Source organism: Vipera ursinii (genome assembly GCF_947247035.1).
Source record: "Vipera ursinii genome assembly, chromosome: 3".
Taxonomy (NCBI): domain Eukaryota; kingdom Metazoa; phylum Chordata; class Lepidosauria; order Squamata; family Viperidae; genus Vipera; species Vipera ursinii.
Window position 1 is genome coordinate 13,531,230 of NC_139516.1, and position 19,533 is coordinate 13,550,762.

Below are 19,533 nucleotides of genomic sequence, written 5' to 3' on the forward strand. Positions count from 1 at the left end.
TTTTGCTTTTCAGGCTCTCAGTTCAGCAGTCTGCAAGCTCCATAGCCAATTGACAAAGCTGAACTTTTTATACAGAATTTGGATTCTGTTGGTGTTTATCGTAATACTTTGAAGTATTGGGGTCAGAGCAGGAAGTTTTTTTATCCTCATGATTGCACTTGGAAATCTGAAAATTCTTTTCAGTTTTTAATTGTAAGCCACCCAGGGTTGCTATGGAATCAAATTGAAATAAATAAATAAATTCCCTGTTACCGACTATAAATATTACTATACTTCTATCAGTATTTGTACATCTCAAATTTCTCCACTTCTTTTCCTATCTTCTTTAACTATTCTATCAAATTGTACTAATTAATTTATTTGGTCTAGTTTCCTAAATCCATTTATTAATATGCTGAAATAATTCATTTTCATTTGGTCTTGGATACATTCTTTTCAATTTCATACTCATATATTTGCTGCAAATAATTTGGGTACTCTGCCAATTAATACATCTCTGACATGACCTCAAGCTTTCCTTACATATTTGTCCATAAGTATATTAATACACTAAACAATCAACAATATATCACAAATCTTTTTATTATTTCCATTCATGTAACCTTTTTAACCATTATATATTGCCCTTTTTGCATTCAACAACACAATTTAATCTTTGTACAATTTTTTAAAAATTATTAAAATTATTATAAAATCCACACTTTTTCATTTTATCAAATGCTTTCTCTGTATTACTTCTTCAATTAATAAACTTTCTTTCTGATATGTATTTATGATTTCAGAAAATAAAAATCTGATGTGCACCACTTTATAAGTTTTACTAATGCTACTTTTCACACCCTTTCAATCAGAATTCTGCCAAACTAGATACATTTAACAAACTAATCTCTATTATTATTATTATTATTATTATTATTATTATTATTATTATTATTAACATTTTCACAGTATTTCTGACATCAACGTTCTCTTGAATTTTGGTCAGATCAGATCTCCATGTGAACTGCTATGATAAGTTTGCCAAACATTTTGCTAATAAATTGCTGCCTGGAAACCTGAGAATAAGATGGTTTATTATTATTATTATTATTATTATTATTATTATTATTATTATTATTATTATTATTATTATTATTATTATTATTATTATTAGTCCATCTGGTGGTGAACCTGAGAATAAGATGGTTTATAAACTGTAGTAAATAGATAAATTACCAAAGAAAATCCTGGGTGCTTCATATGTTCAGTAAATATTTAACAGTATCTTTTTATAGGATTCAATACAATACCAAATTTTAATTTTACATATAAAAATGCATTATGAGGAATAAATATTTTATTTAGAGTTCCTGTAAGAATGAAGCAAATGCTTCATTCTTACAGGAACTCTAAATAAAATATTTATTCCTCATAATGCATTTTTATATGTAAAATTAAAATTTGGTATTGTATTGAATCCTATAAAAAGATACTGTTAAATATTTACTGAACATATGAAGCACCCAGGATTTTCTTTGGTAATTTATCTATTTACTACAGTTTATAAACCATCTTATTCTCAGGTTCACCACCAGATGGACTAATAATAATAATAATAATAATAATAATAATAATAAGAAGAAGAAGAAGAAGAAGAAGAAGAAGAAGAAGAGAAGTCACAGTTTATGACTCGGGGAATGTGAAAAAAAATGAGTTGGAACTGGATGTTCTTAATTGTATTAAGATTAGGCAGGTAAATAAGATTTTTAATGTCCAAAGGAATTCCACACTGAAATTTTAGTAAAGGAAGAAAGTATAAAATACAGTGTATGTAGATGCTGAGGTAATTCCACAGCCATTTGCTAGTGCCATACTTGGATCTGAAAAGGAACTCAACAGAGAGAACTTGGGAAAAGGAAACAGATCAATGATGATCCAACAGCCAGGTTTCTGAGTACTTGTTTGACAGCAATGAAGAAGTAGAATTAAAGTGCAGAGTCAGAGAAGGAAAGCCAAATGGATCAATACTTCCCATTTTACATAATATGAAGATTAATGGGGATTCACCTGTTTTCATTTTACATTTTGTAAAAAATTAATACAGAGCAATTGATCAATTTGGAGTGAGGTTTTAAAAGGTGTGGGGAATTCATATTTACAGTGAAATGGACAGTGGAAAGAGGTTGGGTTGTCTGAAGTTACTTATTCTAGCCAAGTTGCATAAGAAAAGGCCATTCATGCTGTATGCTGCTTTTGTTGATATCTCCTGATCTGCAACTTTATGCTAAACGAACAACATCATGGAAAATTGTTTAATTTGTGGATTAGTTTTCAGAATAGGTCTGCCATTGTTCTTAATAGCAGGTAAGACATTTCCATTTCCATTTATGTTGTATTAAGGTCATAGGGAAAATAAAATTGTGAATATTACCATGGAGTTAGGAAAATAATCAGATTCACTTTCAAATTCAGTCAAAGACAGGACAGGTTTTCTTGTAGTATTCTCTTATGCTAATGCGAAGGTTAACATTTGTTCTGTAGGAATCAACAAAACTGTCTTGAGTCTTCCTAGATTCTAGAAATTGTGTTTGTTGATTGAACATGAAACTAATTATGATTGACCTGCTTGAAAATTATTTCTTATAATTAGAATGAATATAGATCAATCAGATGAAGACTGTGGCTTCTAATAATTTCAAGCGTCTGTTTATCATAGCTAAAATTGAAGAATTCAATTTCATTAAAAGTATTAAATGTTCTAGAATATGTAGATGAAATTGAGAAAATGTCAGAAGAAGGGAATTAGATCTAATCATAGCAGGAGGGATAAGAATTGGCTGCTTGCTTAGGCTTAACATTCTGTATTTGTTTATTTTTTTTAAAAAAAAGATATCTGTCATGTAAAACAACCCCAGGGGTAATTTTGAAGGCAATATAAAATGGAAAGGAAATGCAGCATGCACAAAGCAAAGCAGATATCTCACCAACCATGCTCCGTAGCCATGAAATATTTAGTATCAGTGGAAGAAGAAAACAAAATTGATGGTGATACTGGAATGCTAGCCCAAAAGGAAAAGCTGGTTGGGAATGCTGTATATTTCTTCAGATTGAAAATTTACAAACTTTTCTATATTTCCATTAAAATGTACAATTGCTGTTTTGTTTTGATAAGAAGAAACAGGTCCATTTTATTAAATGTTACACGTCAAGGAATTCATTTAAAGAGTTTGGCTAAACTAGTAAGTATAAGCTATTTGATCTGGTTAGTGCTAGTTGGGAATTGCAAAGCTTAAAACTTAAACCTTCCTAGGAAAAGATAACAGCAAATCATTTCTTGCCAAGAAATCAACATGGCGTCCAATAATCAGAATCATCCTCAACTTGGAGAAAATTTTACCTTTTATAACCAAATTGGCAGACTTTCAAGATTGCTGGAAAATAGTGTTTTGCCTGAGTGCAATCACATGCATTTTTATTTGTGAGGAAGTCCAACTAAATTCAGTGAAATATCCCATCTTTTCATGCAAAAAGAAAAAAAAATGCAGCCAACATTTAAAAGTATGATGCAATCACAAGTCTAGGGTTAAAGCAAAAAGTTCAGAAGAACTACAGTACTGTGAAAGCCATGTTTTAAATGGAAAAAGTCCCATGATATAGGAAGATAAATTGTGGGTGCGTATGTGTGTCAAAGAACGAATTTTGTGATATGTTGAGAGTCACACTAAAAAGTGAGCAATATAAAAGAGGAAGATGGAAAGGAGGATGGCAGGGAACAAAAGAAATTTAATTAAAATCATGAATAAATGAAATAAATAATCTTCAGAAGTGGAAGACGGGTTTGTAAGCCTTATTGGAAAAGGTATACTTTCATGTATATTTCATATAACTTAAATTTTAATTATGGTATATATAAAATTAAATATATTTTACACTGGATATGCACTGTTTAAAACATTCCTACTATTGTTAGATCACCAGAGATGGTTTCAAAGACATTTATCACTGAACTGGCTATGTGTAATCAGCACAGAGAAACTGGGTGAAATCATTTGCATTTTTAGAGAAAATGAACAGCTAGCTAATAATGTAAAATATTTTGGACCAAGCGAACATATACTAAAAAGACAAATATTAAACAATGTACCTTAAATACCTATGTTTTGTATTCATTAAGTGATAAATTACTGGTATTATAGTAAAATTACACAACATTTGGAATAATGTTTGGCTATTTTCACAGCTATAGGTTTTAGATACAATGGGCTATCTCTGATCTACCTCATCTTCCTGCTAATTCTCCCACTGTGTCCCAGATCAAATGATATTATGCAAGGTAGGCAAACATCCACCAAATCCTAATACACTTTCTTAATTTGATGACTGTGAGAGAGATCTCGGAGTCCTAGTGGACAATCACTTAAATATGAGCCAGCAGTGTGCTGCAGCTGCCAAAAAAGCCAACACAGTGCTAGGCTGCATTAACAGAGGGATAGAATCAAGATCACGTGAAGTACTAATACCACTTTACAATGCCTTGGTAAGGCCACACCTGGAATACTGCATCCAGTTTTGGTCACCACGATGTAAAAAAGATGCTGAGACTCTAGAAAGAGTACAGAGAAGAGCAACAAAGATGATTGGGGGACTAGAGGCTAAAATATATAGGGAACGGTTGCTGGAATTGGGTATGTGTAGTTTAATGAAGAGAAGGGTGAGGGGTGACATGATAGCAGTGTTCCAATATCTCAGGGGCTGCCACAAAGAAGAGGGAGTCAAGCTATTCTCCAAAGCACCTGAAAGCAGGACAAGAAGCAACGGATGGAAACTAGTCAAGGAGAGAAGCAACCTAGAACTAAGGAGAAACTTCCTGACAGTTAGAACAACTAACCAGTGGAACAACCTGCCTCCAGAAGTGGTGAATGCTCCAACACTGGAAGTTTTTAAGAAGAGACTGGCCGGCCATTTGTCTGAAATGGTATAGGGCTTCCTGCCTGAGCAGGGGGTTGGACTAGATGACCTCCAAGGTCCCTTCCAATTTATTATTATCACAATAAATTCTGAGGCAGTATCCTTTGTAAAACTGAATGCAATTTTTGTTGCTCTGTATAAATGGCAGAAGCCATTAATAGCATCAGCATGTGCATCTTTTATGGTCTCTGATGTGCACTTATTGCTCTGGTCTCAGAACATTTCCTACAAAATCTTCTGAGTAGCCACAGTATTCTTTGGATTATATTTAAGAACCACAGCACTATTTCAACTTTGGTCCAAAAATCTGTGACTAATTTCATTTATCTACACATACTTCACTTTAAACTGGCTGGATATCCCTTTATGATTAATCCCATTCTGGAAGCCAGATATTTATTCTCTCATAAATAGTAGCGTCGTGATTTAAAAATCAACTTATTAAATTTTAGGATTTTGCTCCTTTGTTGCATTTTTTTAAAAAAAATGAAATTGTGTGATGGAATAGAAATATTTTCATAATGTTTATGTTTTTGTCTTTCAGGGTTCACCAGGCACTTGTTTAAAACCGTCAGCTATACCAGCTTCATATTCCTTATGTTACAAGTGGCTTTTCAAATAGCTTTCTACTACTTACCACCTAATGGTACAGATCAGTCAAGTTTCATGGCAATAATTTGTTCTAGGGGTAAAAAGCATTACAGCTAGAGATCAGACTTGGAATAACTTATCAAAGATATTTTTGCAGAACAAAATTAATTGGTTATTTACCCAGTAGTTAGTGTTCTTTGAAAACACCATCAATTAGAGCTGACTAAAATATTTGTAAAATAAAAAGTTAAATAAAAGATTAAAAACTAATTCTAACTAATATAAAGTAAGAAACAGAGAAGAAAAAAAAGAAGTCAAAGAAAAACTTAAAAATTCCAGAAAGAAAAAAGAAAAAAAAGATTCAAAGAAGTAGCTTTCAATCTTTTTTACAGCAATTATAGGTTGAATTCTGGGTGGCCATTTTGAATTTTTCAAGTTTTAAACATTATCTCTGAACGGTTTGTTCTGAAGTAGTTTGAAATCTAAGAAATTCAAAATGGCTTCTACATTATTGCTGTACAATATCTCTATAGAAAAAGAAATAAAAAGGGTACAAGGGTATATTTTAGGATGCAAGGACGGTATATCTGTGGTTTAGTAAGCTACAGTGTTAAGTTCTTTGAAGAAAGTATAGTGAATCTAGAAGGTATTTATAGATACAAAATAACAATGTCTAATTTCATGTAAATTTATCTTTAAATCTGAACTACTGGGAAATTGTTATTTTTATGTTGAGAATTTTTTCCCCCTTTCTGGAATCTTCCAAAATACCTCTTATAAAATGCTCAGTTACTTTGTTGAAAAGCAGACACAAATATTTTTAAAAGTGTCATTTGGGGGATAAAATTATTTTCTGATTTTGGTGATATGAGGCCATTTGAAACTTATCAGAAATAACTTATTAGAAATATTTCTCAACTTTCATAGGGTTCAAGCCAAGTATGACTTGGGCAGTGACATGTCCCTCATGTTTATATAAATTGATTTTAATTTGAATTAGAATGACCTTGTTTTTACATTTATTTTGCGCTTGTTTCCTTGCCAATTTCAAAATTCTAAGACATTCATATGAAGGACTGCAAATATTTTATTTTAAAGGTTTTTGCCAGTAATGCAATCTATGTGTTAGACACCCCCCCAACACACCTCAGTTCCACCAATATATATATATTTTTAGTACAAAAATATGTTAAAAGATATTGAGGAATAGAATGTAATGGCTGTTTCCAAACCAATAGTTTTTCTTTTCCCAGATTTTTTTGGGGAGGAAATGCTGTCACATTTTGGTATTGTACGGTAAGATTTTAATTCAATTACCTGGTTTTATTGTTGGGATGGGAGAAGATAGGGTTGTCTAAAGGAAATGGTTGAAAAAAGTCAAAATAGCAGCCATGACAGTACAATTGAAACTTTGCCCATTTTTATGTGTGCCACAGAACTTTGATTGCACCCTCAGGGCAATCACTGGAAACTTTGAATAAATATTTTATTATTTCTATGTATTTATAAACAATTTCATATTTTGATAAATATAAATAAGTACCAGTAATAGCAAGCAAGCCTTTCTGTCCTATTGCTAACCAATTTCCAGAGATTCTAGAGAGTTACTTAATGCTGTCTTTTTGACAGCCAGATTTGATGGATTCAGTGGCTTGTTCCTCACACATTGGGAAAACTTATTTAAATGTATGATGCATCTGGTTCCATTTTGAGTAAGTGGCATTTTTGACACAATTGTTTTTCACTCTCTGGCGTGGCTTGTGATCTTCCTGAACTGAAAGACTCAGCCTATGTATTGGGATCTCTTTGCAGCAGCTTCAATAGCACAGGTTGTTTAGTGACCCATTTTAGGTTGTTCCATCTTCATTATGGAAAGCTCTAAAGGACCTGTCCACTTTGCACCACTTTGGGATTGGCTCCAGCCCTAATTGATCTCATGATGCTATCTGTTTTGGAGAAAATGAATCAATACATTAACAACCCTCCTCCAGTTTTTTGTAGGTAGTATTTTCCTTTGAATCTCTTGATTGTAGACCTGGCGGGCAGTCTGTTGTCCCCTTATTAGGAATTCTTGCCTCACCCTATATTTTGGCTCCCAGGTTCTTCTCTTTATCTTTCCACCATCAGAGATTCCACAACCCATTCCTTATCAGAAAATATCACCTTTTCCCCAATCCAGCCACCAGAGCAATTTGTAATAATGGTCACAGCTTTGGGAATATGCACCCAGTTGGAAATAGAAGTATTGAAAAGCAAGGAAGGGAAGATATGTGCTCACATTTTTATTTTATTTTCGTGTGGCATGAAAATAGAGAGATTTTAGTTACATGGTGGACGTTTGGGTGAGATGGGACAGGAAATTAAGTCTATGATGTTCTTTGCATTTCCCTCTTGGAAGCTGAAGAGTAAGAAATCAGCAAAAGGGCAACATAAATTAAGAAGATGCATGTAAACTGTGCATGAATGTTTGGGAGGATAAAACATTGGTGGCATGCTCTTATTTCTCAAACCCATTATCATTTGGTGAAGTCATCTGCCAGTAGTGCAAATACCATTTAATTATAACTCTTATAACTCTTAATTATGGGGATTAAAGTTTAATTCATAATAATTCATCTGGCTGAATAAGATTTATCTATAAAGTGCAGGATAGGAGGGTAGATGAATGCAGAAATGACAACTTCAACTGTGATATAAAGTAAATGGTTGATGCATGGTATCTCTTTTCTCGGTGAATAACCTGGACCTAAATCCCTGTGATATGAGTAGAATTTAATTCCAGGCAAGCAGATTTAAAATGCAGTTGGAGGGTGTTAGATACCTAATCCTTGAGCTCCAAGGATTAAGGAAAAGCTTGTGTTGTTTTGCCTAAATCAGAATCTGATCCATAGCAAATGGAGCAAAAATAAAGAAGTTTCTCCTACTAGACTGGGAAAATCTTAGCTTTATAAAATACTAACATTCCATGTACCCTGCAGGTTTAGCAGGCTTGATGCTGGAAACATCATACATCTTTTGGCTCCTGACATTGGAATGTTTCTTTTTGGTCTGACTGTCACACTGCTTTACCATAAGACATTGAAACTCAACAACTGGGGAAGTGAGCCTCCATCTAGAGACCAAGATCAATTCTCTTCTGATGAGGAAGACGACATGAAAGAGACGGTAGAGATGCTGCATGTGTTGCATTTCTTGGTGTAACAGAAACAGAGTGAAGATCAGAAAAGAAAAGGGATAGGGCCTTCTTTATTCTTTATAATAGAAGCACACAGTGACTTAGTTCACATGACATTCTGAATCTCAAACTAGCAACCACTTTTTAGCCTTGTACCTTGTGTTATTTTAAACTCTGTGATTTGTTTTTATTTCAATGTCTCTTTGTGGAGTTCAAAACAATCAAAATGGTGGCCACAATTGTGCAGTCAAAGCCCTTCCCCATTCTTATATGCATTCACATGCAAACACAAATGTGTCATGCAAATATAATGTAAGAGCCTCGGTGGCGCAGTGGGCTAATGCCTCCTTAAGTAACACCAGCTGCCTGCAATTAGTGCAGGTTCGCGTCCCACCAGGCTCAAGGTTGACTCAGCCTTCCATCCTTCCGAGGTAGGTAAAATGAGGACCCAGATTGTTGGGGGCAATTAAGCTGACTTTGTAATAATGCCGCTTGGGTGTGTGTGTGAAAGCCCTAATAAGCAGGCATATACATAGAATGAAGGCTATTGCTAAGCTTGTAAGCCGCCCTGAGTCTTCGGAGAAGGGCGGGATATAAATGGAATTAAAAATAAAAAAATAAAAAAAATATAGAGAACTGAGTTAGTTTCATAAAATATTTGTGCAAATATAACTGTCAAGTATAAATAACATGAATCAGAATCTCATTCCAGTGATTTTCTCAAGCCTAGTGTGGTTGGTTTTTAGCTCAGGCTTTTGCATTCAACCCAACCATGGTAGTTTTTGGCTCAGTCAATTTTGGTTTATTCAATGAACCATGATGACAGAAATTGAGGCTTACCATACTTCGAAGTCTGAGAAAGGGGACAAAATCAGTTAACCAATTGGAAATGGAAATAATTCATCAAATGAGTCATTTGGCTTGAACTTAAACTTTAAAGTATCTAATGATCCATGTGTAATCCTTATAATTAAAAATCAATAATTGTGTACAAATGTTTGATTTGGACTCATTAGCCTTACGTGATACCAATCTATTCAGAAATAAATCTGTCTAAATTCAGTGGTACTGAAGCAAAGCATAAACATAACTTCAGCCTAAAAATAGGCTGAAGCCTAAAAAATGTTTTAAAAGACCACATTAAAAAAAGAGCGAAACTTGCATGTCCTAGATCAGGGATAGGCAACCTTGGCTCTTTTATGACTCGTGGACTTCAACTCCCAGAATTCTGGAGTTGAAGTCCACGAGTCATAAAAGAGCCAAGGTTGCCTACCCCTGTCCTAGATAGATCTGAAGTAAATAAATGTTGTACTCATTGATTTCTTATCTGCAGGAATCTGAAGCAGAAACTGAAGATACTGGGGACACAGACATTGGTTGTCTATTTGAAAAGGATCATTTAAGAGGCAGCCATTCAGGTTTCCTTCTGAAATTCACATGGTTCCTAACAGGCTTGGAGATTCTTTGTGAAGACACACTTAGAACTGCTGGCAAAGTCTTTGTTATGCTTCTGTTAGGCTCAACAGGTACAAGTTATTTCACACATTTGTGGGACAGTGGGTTAGGTTAGGCACAATTTAGTGCCCCCACAAGAAGAAAGAAAAAGGAAGGTGATCTTTGGCATTTTTAAATCTGGATATAGTGTTTGGGTATTTGTATGACAAGACAGTACAAATTATACCAAATGGAGAACAGGCATCTCCTGGTCTGTTTCAGTTAATAATGATACCTTTTTCTCCCTGTGAAGAAGTCATAAATAGCAAGCTTGGCCCATTAGTAACAGTAACTTGGAAGTTTTAGCCAGATTAGCTTTTGCTTTTCATCCATGTCTTATCCACATCCACCACACTGTTGCAGACTTCTCCATTCTGATTAGGAGGGTGGGGCAGGAGCCCTCCATAACAACTCCAGTTGCTCATGTGGCTCATGTGGCCTCTGGGGAAAATTAATTGCCCACCCCTGCTTTTATAGAAAGTCCTTGCTTAACAACCTCTACTGGGACTACCGATCCATTGCTAAATGCCCTGGTTGCTAGGTGGAAAATCACATGAATGTGATGGGCATATGATGTTAATTCCTATTTCATTAAGTAAATCACCATGATTGTTAAATGAGACATCATGTGACCATGACTTTCAGTTTGACTTCCTCATTCTCATTAATTCTGCTTGTCAGAAACTGGTTGTGAAGCACAGAAATTGCAATCATATGACCATAGGATGCTGCAATGGATGTAAATCCCAATGTGCTTTTCTAAGGCAACTGGATTTTCCTATTTTGTTTTGTTTTGTTTAAAAAAAACATTTAGCTTCTCATCCAAGAAGCTTTTTCAGTTCTTCAGAGATTTCTTGAATAAGAAGCAATAGCAATAGCAGACATACCGTTTCATAGTGCTTTACAACCCTCCCTAAGTGGTCCTCATTTTAACGACCTCAGAAGGATGGAAGGCTGAGTCAATCTTGAGCCACACAGAATCGAACTCTGGAGTGAGCAATAAGTCAGCCTGCAGTACTGTACTACTGCATTCTAACTACTACGCCACCAAGTAGCGAAATGTTTTCAAAGAAAAAAATCAAGAAATTCGAGTTGTCTTTTGGAAAAGCATAACCTGATTGAGAAACTCCATAGACAATGGATGTAAATGTAAATGGTCATAAAGTTATGTTGTTTTAACACCATTGCAACTTTGAATGGTCATGAAATGAGACTATTAGTATATGAGGACCATCTGTTTTCTATTCTATTCTATTCTATTCTATTCTATTCTATTCTATTCTATTCTATTCTATTCTATTCTATTCTATTCTACTTTTATTATTTTATTTTATTTTATTATTATATTTAGAGAGCTTTTATTTCTATGGAGGTGTTCTTAATTTTGTGGTGGATCTCCAGTGGTATAAACTGGACCTTATTACCAAGAAAATCTTATTTCCTTATCCCTAGGTATAATTCTGCCTTCTGCATGCTCAGCAGTTTATTTCTTTACCTTCTTGGGCTTGTGCACCTGGTGGTCCTGGAATTGTCCAATCAGCCCAGTTCTCTTCAATAGTTTGTGCGTTTTTCTTGCAATATTTTCCGCCGGACACATCATTGTGCTTTACTTATACCAACTGCCATACTTCCAAGACCTTATTTCTTCAGAAGACATTTATGTCAGGTAAAAACAAATCACACAGATGAGAAAACATAAAGGTGAAACCTCAATTGACTATGCTTATTTTATTTAAATTTGATTATCTCAGTCATTTTAGGTATTACTTTTGGTAGAAGGTATAATACCTTGTATTCACCATATTGTTCACTTTAAGTCCTGGTTGCAGTTTGCCATTGGAAAAAAATGACTTGAGCTGAAAAAGTGCAGAGCACATAGCATACAAAATATTTCTGAAATTTTACTTTGTTTATTTTAACATTATTTCTGTTTATTTTTAGATTTAGGAAAATGAAAATAAGAAAAATAAATCCAGGTGCTTATCCTAGGAAAAGCTACCAGTTTTCAGTGCTTCCTATGTACATGTGCATCTAAATTATTTGCATATTCATCCTAAATAATAGGATTGTAGTTTTGCTCATACACATTTATGTACTTGCAAATTATTATTTGAAGTGGCTCTACTCAGAGGAAAATATTATACATATTTCACTGAATTATGAAGCAAAACATATGTTCCCAATTTGCTTGCACTCTTCAGATGTGTTGGACCAAAATTCTGAAGTTTTGTTATATATGGGCGCCCAAAAGCAGAAGCCTGAAATAGACTGAGGGAGTAGAATTTGCAGATTCAGGGAAGTTTCCTTTTTTAAAAAATTGTTTTATTTGGGGTTGATGTATACATTATGAATTCCTGAGAGCAGGAATCTAATCTAAGCAATGATTAGCTAAGCAGGTATGGTAACTATAACAAAATGCTTAGTTCTATAATTGTAACAGAAAATACATCAAGGAATATTAAAGTTTGAAGTTGGCTCTGAAAATGGTGTTTGGCAACCATTATGGTAACACTAGAAGGGATGCGGTGGCTCAGTGGGTTAGGACCCTGAGCTTGTCGATCAGATGGTCGGCAGTTTAGCGGGTCGAATCCCGAGTGCCACGTAACAGAGTGAGCGCCTGTTACTCGTCCCAGCTTCTGCCAACCTAGCAGTTCGAAAGCACGTAAAAATGCAAGTAGAAAAATAGGGACCACTACGGTGGGAAGGTAACAGTGGTCCGTGCGCCTTTGGCATCTAGTCATGCCAGCCACATGACCACGGAGACGTCCTCAGCCAAGCACTGGCTCTTCGGCTTTGAAACGAAGATGAGCACCGGCCCCTAGAGTTGGAAACGACTAGCACACATGTGCAGGGGAACCTTTACCTTTACCTTTATGGTAACACCAGCTTAGCCTGGAAAGGGTAAGCTTGCTCCATTTTAAATTTCTTAGGTATCACTTTGAAGAGAGGAGGGAGAGACAACCTGACAGCTTTTCAAGATTAAAGCTATTCCTTTCAAGCAGTCCAAATCAGGGAAAAAGTCTATCAGAACCCTATTTTTTTTACAGGTTATAATAAGAGAAATCTGGCACCCTGATACTGTTTCTTTTACACTCCCTATTTATGCAAGAGAATCAAGGCTGGGTAATTTTGAGTTTCTTTTGACTCCCTCTTCCCTTCTCAGGTTAAGCTCTTGTTTATGCAACACCTTTTCAATCACTTCTTCAAGGACATCTCTGTTCTTGCTCTGCATATGCATGGGGCAAAACCTAACATCTGCATTGCTATAACCTCCCAGAAAGAGAGTCCAAGAATTGTGCTCTGTTTTGTATGCTTGGGAAGAAAGATAGAAGAATATGAACCAGATTAACAATCTCTGAGAAAAAGACCATGTAGAATGATGGGCAATGAAGAGACACGGAAAAAATCCTTAACCCCCTATCAATATTATACATGTGATCAGCTGGCTAGGTTTAAATTAGATGTTGAGGAATTAGTTCCATTGGATCCACTCCTCCAACATGTATGAATCTGAGTTTTTTTCAGTCTGTTTTATTTTAAATCCTTGCAAAAATAAACTGGAGTATCAAAAGGAAAAAAAAAGATAATGTATTGCATAGTTCTGAAGAACATTTTGTGACTTTCTCCTTTTGCTAGAGATAGCACTGTCCAGAACTGTAATCCTTTAATCTATGCATTATGCATATTACAAACCCAAAATGTTTTAACAGTGTTGGAACTAAACAAGATATATAGCTTGGCTTGTATGAAATGGTAGTAATAATACTATGTTATGGCTTATTGTTGCATTATTTCATCGATCCATTAAGAAGGATGCTGCTGCTATTATTATGCAATGATTATATGCTAGTGGATTAATATACCGTGTCACTATTCTTCTTCTTCTGTTTTCATAAAAAAAATCTCTGCAGCTTTTCTTCTACTGTCTTTTTCTCTAGGATCTTGGGCATAGTGCCACTTATTAAGACAAACATTACAGTACCTTGGAAACTACACATTCATCCTCACCTAAACTGGCCAGTGGCTTTGAATCCTTTTTTACTTCTTGCCCTGTATTATTTATTGGTCAGAATGTTGCAGCAGTGGGCATTGCTTGCTAAGGTAGGGTGTATATTAAAATTGAGTATGAATCAGCCAGACCTTTGAGATTTCCTCGTAGGGATACAGAATTATCTAATTTGGCTCCTATTCCTGTTCTACTTGCATTTGACTTATCCTTCTATTTTTATAAGTCTCCTTTTCAATAGTATTAAACCTTCCACTTCTGGTTACCATTTGAGAAAAAGTCCAGCTAGCCATTATGTATGTGTGTATGCTTGTGGTTGATGAGATTTTGTCGAGACCTTTTAAATAGGGTTGTATGTTAACGTCTCTGCTGAACTGATTTGAAAGAAATGGATCTTTATCCTACAAATACAATTGGGTTGTTCTAAGGGTGTCAAACTGCCGGCCCGCAGGCCGGACGCATCACGACAAAACCACGCCCACCCCATTGCCGGCAATGGGGAAAAAGCTCCGATACATTGCGCGACGTCACATGACGTCGTGAGTTTGACACCCCTGTTCTAAGGGATGTATTATTATTGGAACTTTGTCAACATTTCAGATTTTTCTGGGTTGATCTCAAGACAGAATAAACTATCATGATCTGTGCCTCAAAAATTAAGAATATTTATTTTATTTATTTATTTTAATTCCATTTATATCCCGCCCTTCTCCGAAGACTCAGGGCAGCTTACAAGCTTAGCAGTAGCTTTCATTCTATGTATATGCCTGCTTTTTAGGGCTTTCACCACCCCCAAGCGGCATTATTACAAAGTCAGCTTAATTGCCCCCAACAATCTGGGTCCTCATTTTACCTACCTCGGAAGGATGGAAGGCTGAGTCAACCTTGAGCCTGGTGGGATGCGAACCTGCACTAATTGCAGGCAGCTGGTGTTACTTAAGGAGGCATTAGCCCATTAGTCTTAGCAGGCAATTTCCCCCCTGAAAATGATAAGACCAACACAATTGCCTGTTTCAACTCTCAAACACATTTGCACTAAGCAGCAGGATTGTTGATTGGGGACAATACAAATAGTCCTCATTTTTTAAGGACCCTGATTGGGACTGGCAACTCCATCTCTAAGGAAAGCGGATGTTAAATAAAACATCTCATGACTGCTCCCACTTAATGATGCCAGTTTCAACAGACCCTGTTGCTGTTGTTAAGCAAATCCCATGTGGTCATTAGATGAGGACCCACCCTGATCCAAGCCATTCTTCTTGCAAGGCAGAGACTGCCTCCACTTCAGTTCCCCCCCCCCATTTGTCTTTTGGCGACTCGCCTACACTGCTGCTACTACTGCCACCATTGCCAGCCACTGTGCCCACTGCCCCTGCAGGCCACTGCACCTGCTGCTACTGCTGATAGAAAACAATACAATCCTTCCCACTTCCATGGCTGCTGTTGCTGCTGCCCCCATTATCAGCCACTCCCACCAATCACTGGCCATCGCTGCACGTGCTGTGGGCAATGGACAGCAGATGGTGGTAATAATTGTGGATGGTAGGTAGTAGGGGGTAGTAGCACTGGTGGGTGCAGTGATCAGTGCCAGAATAACAATTTGGAACAAACAATACGCCAGACAAGGAACCATCAAGGAGAAAACCACACTCCTACCAGGCAAGCTCTTATCTATAAACAGGCAGCAAACCCCACACTCAGTCACACTAGTTGGGCAAGGAGACATTTGCAAGCAAACAGCTCAGAGACCACTAAGGACTTTACATTTTAACCATGAGCTAAAAATGTTCTCTTCTGTTGGGAAGATATTTCTTCTGTTTCAGTCACAAGATTTTTAAAAGATTATTTGATATGCACACATGCACATATGTACACTCATGTACATACCTACTACTGTACAAGCATATTTACTGTAACTCAGTCTTCTGCTCAAAGGCACATGAGGTGATGCAAGATAGAAGTAAAACATAAACTCTGTTAGCTGCAGCAGTTATATTTAATAACCATGCATAGGAAAAATAATTTGTTATGAGACAGGGGAATAAACTGCATCTTATATTAGGCACAATGTATGTTTCAGATTTTTCCTATATTGTTTCTAGTGCCCTAAGGGAAACCTCCCCAACTCTGTTGCAGTCCTGTGTTAGTTCTGCTAAGAAGGTACATGTATTAGATCTTGCTAGTATATCAGATACATACAATGCCTGCTTGATCCTAAATTTTGTAATCAACCTTTTTAAAAAAATCTATTCTGACTGTGTGAGATCTCATTTAAGGAGCAAAGGATGCACACAAGAAAAATGAACTGAGTTATTTGGCTAATATCAAGTATTAGACTTTTAGTTAGGAGAAAAATGGCTGAAATAAAGGGCTGTGAGAAGATAGTCCTAGCTATTGAGAAGATTCTACATTCCTTACTTTCATACCTTCTGTTCCTTAAAATGATCACTTTGTCTGCTATAAAATGGTTATAGATCCAGGTTTAAACAAATGGCTCAGAGTATAAACCATGGATATAAAATAGTATGTTTTATTGTTTTCATGATTCCTTTCCTCTGTTTAAATTAATGCATCATTTTAGGAACCCAAAGAAGAAGTTATTCAGTTCCATTCTGAAGACTTTGTAGAAGTTAAGATGCATTCTAAGCTTCAGGTGAGCATGGATGCCAATGTCAAGGTAAAATGCTATTAAAGGAGTGATCATAATCCTTGTCAAAGAAATCACATAACTATAACCTAGGACATCCAGACAAATGATTTCTTGATACAGGGACTATTTTGGAAACTTTGCGGTGAGATAATTAGAGAAAAATACTCTATGTCCCATTATTGCTGCCTTCTAAAAGGGAACCTTCAGCTGTGCACAAGAAAAAAATACAATCTGAAGTGAAGGCTGACAAAATAAGAAAAATGGTCCACTGAATTTTGATTTGTTATTAGGTACTGAGAATAGTTTGTACAGATGGTTTGCTGTTTGTTTCCAGTTATGCTCAGGTTGTACATATATCTTGTTCTTTTCAATAACCCCAAATCTCTAGTTTGTCTTCCCAAGATAGCCCATAAAAGTTCTTACTGTAGCGTGCCTGTATCATAGATTAGGCATAAGAGCCTATGAAACTTTGGGACCTAACAAAAATGAAAAAATAAATAAATCAAAATTAATAAGTTCTCTTGGACAAAAGAAAAGGTGTAGCGCATCTTGTGTGTGATACCTCTTTAACCTTTCTCCTTTGTATAAAATCAAAACCCTTCCATTATTTGTCTAGGTGGTTTCGCTTTCAAGTGAAATTCCGCAGGAATGCCTCCTTTTGCAATATCAGAATCATAGCTGTTGCAGTATAGATGGCTACATCAATCAAGGACGCAGTATTTCTCTATCAGGTATACCATATATTGCATATTCCATGTTGCATATTGAGTGCCGAGATCATTTGCCCCATAGAAATACTGTACAGAGAAATAGTTACTATACTAGTGCATAGAGGTCCTACACTGACAGCAGAGAAGTATCTTATCTCATTTTAAGAGAATAACAGAGTTGGAAGAGACCTTGGAGGTTTTTTAGTCCAATGCTCTGCTCAAGCAGGAGATCCTGTACCATTTCAGACAAAGGGTTGTCCAGTCTCTTTTTAAAAGCCTCCAGTAAGGCTTTTAAAAGTAACTTCTGAAGGCAAACCATTCCACTGGCTTATTATTCTCACTGTCAGGTGCTCTGGATAATAGGTTGACCCCCCTCTTCTTTGTGGCAGTCCCTCAAGTATTGGAACACTTGTTAAGTTTAAGTTTATTATATTTGTATACCGCCCTTCTCCCGAAGGACTCAGGGCGGTGAACAGGGCACATATAAAATACAAAGTACAAAAGTTAAAAGAGAATTAAATATAAGCCCGAGCTAAAACAATAAATAATAGTGTAAAAAAACCGCAATAAAACCCCCAACACATCCCCCATCAGGCCAGGCTGGCTTGTTCAAATAAATAGGTCTTCAGATCGCGTCGGAAGGAGCGAAGGTCAGGCGCCGTCCGGAGCTCAACCGGCAACTGATTCCATAAGTCCGGGGCGCCCACAGAGAAGGCCCTCCCCCTGGGGGCCACCAGACGACATTCTCTGACCGGTGGCACCCTGAGGAGGCCCTCTCTGTGGGAACGCACAGGGCGGAGGGAAGTTGACGCCGGCAGCAGGTGATCCCCGAGGTACTCCGGACCCATGCCATGTAGGGCCTTGAAAACCATTACTTGTCACCCCTAATCCTTCTTTTCACTAGACTAGACATACCCAATTCCTGCAACCATTCTTTTAAACATATTTAAATATTTTATTTTCATGAAATATTTATTTAATATTTAAATAATTGTATATCTATTTAATAATAAATATTTAAAATAATTAAATATTTTTGTAATATTTAATATTTAAATATTTAAAATATTAAACATTTAAACATTTAATATGATAGATTTAAAACTTTTTAAATGTAAAATATTCTTGCATGAATTTTAGTATGCATTGAATGCTAAAGCAGAACCAAATACAAAATGTAAAATGCAGAATGCATCATCAGATTGGTTTTCTGTCAGTTATTCCACTCAACTTTTATCGTTAGCTTTGCCTACAAATATTGCAAAAAATACTTCTTGCATTCTATTGTCTTCTTGTTATCTGTGTATGAAAGTTTTGAACAAAATGCTAATGTATCCCTGCCAATTAATGATAATATTTCTTGCATTTGCTGAAATGAACTTGAATCCATAAATAACTGTGCTTAAGTGTTAGAGCATGTCATTTTCATGACAAAAGGGTGAGGGTTAATCCCAGGCATGTCCAAGTAAATCTATACGAAAGACTGTCTAGCCTACAAATTGCTTCTGATCAGGGTCTTTGATTCTGAGTTATATTGTATGATTCAACTTAAGACAACATCTTATTCTCCTGGACTAAATTACATTAAATTTATTATTCTTGAAGGTGCCTATAGCTCTTTGTTATTATCATGAAATGTGGATATTTACCACATATTTTTATTCAAACTTATGCCCTGCAGGAATTGTTGTTGTTGTTAGTTGCAAAGTCGTCTCCGACCCCTTGCGACCCCATGGACAACGTTCCTCCAGGCCTTGCTGTTCTCTACCATCTTCTGGAGTCCATTTAAGCTTACACCTACTGCTTCAGTGACTCCATCCAGCCACCTCATTCTCTGTTGTCCCCTTCTTCTCTTGCCCTCAACCTTTCCCAGCATTAGGCTCTTCTCCAGTGAGTCCTTCCTTCTCATTAGGTGGCCAAAGTATTTGAGTTTCAACTTCAGGATCTGGCTTTCTAAAGA

At 36.0% G+C, this 19,533-nt stretch overlaps 1 protein-coding gene across 1 annotated transcript in view; it reads left to right on the plus strand.

Moving 5' to 3' along the window:
* Positions 1 to 6,034: 6,034 nt before the first annotated feature.
* The window catches only part of LOC310637728 (piezo-type mechanosensitive ion channel component 2-like), a gene marked incomplete at both ends in the record, with an annotated part of 76,071 nt that continues 62,572 nt past the window's right edge, over positions 6,035 to 19,533 (plus strand). The window contains 6 exons of the mRNA XM_083358229.1: positions 6,035 to 6,096; positions 8,517 to 8,703; positions 10,047 to 10,239; positions 16,294 to 16,373; positions 16,795 to 16,890; positions 17,480 to 17,594. Of these exons, the coding sequence (XP_083214355.1) occupies positions 6,035 to 6,096; positions 8,517 to 8,703; positions 10,047 to 10,239; positions 16,294 to 16,373; positions 16,795 to 16,890; positions 17,480 to 17,594 (733 nt within the window). The remainder of the gene's footprint in view (positions 6,097 to 8,516; positions 8,704 to 10,046; positions 10,240 to 16,293; positions 16,374 to 16,794; positions 16,891 to 17,479; positions 17,595 to 19,533) is intronic.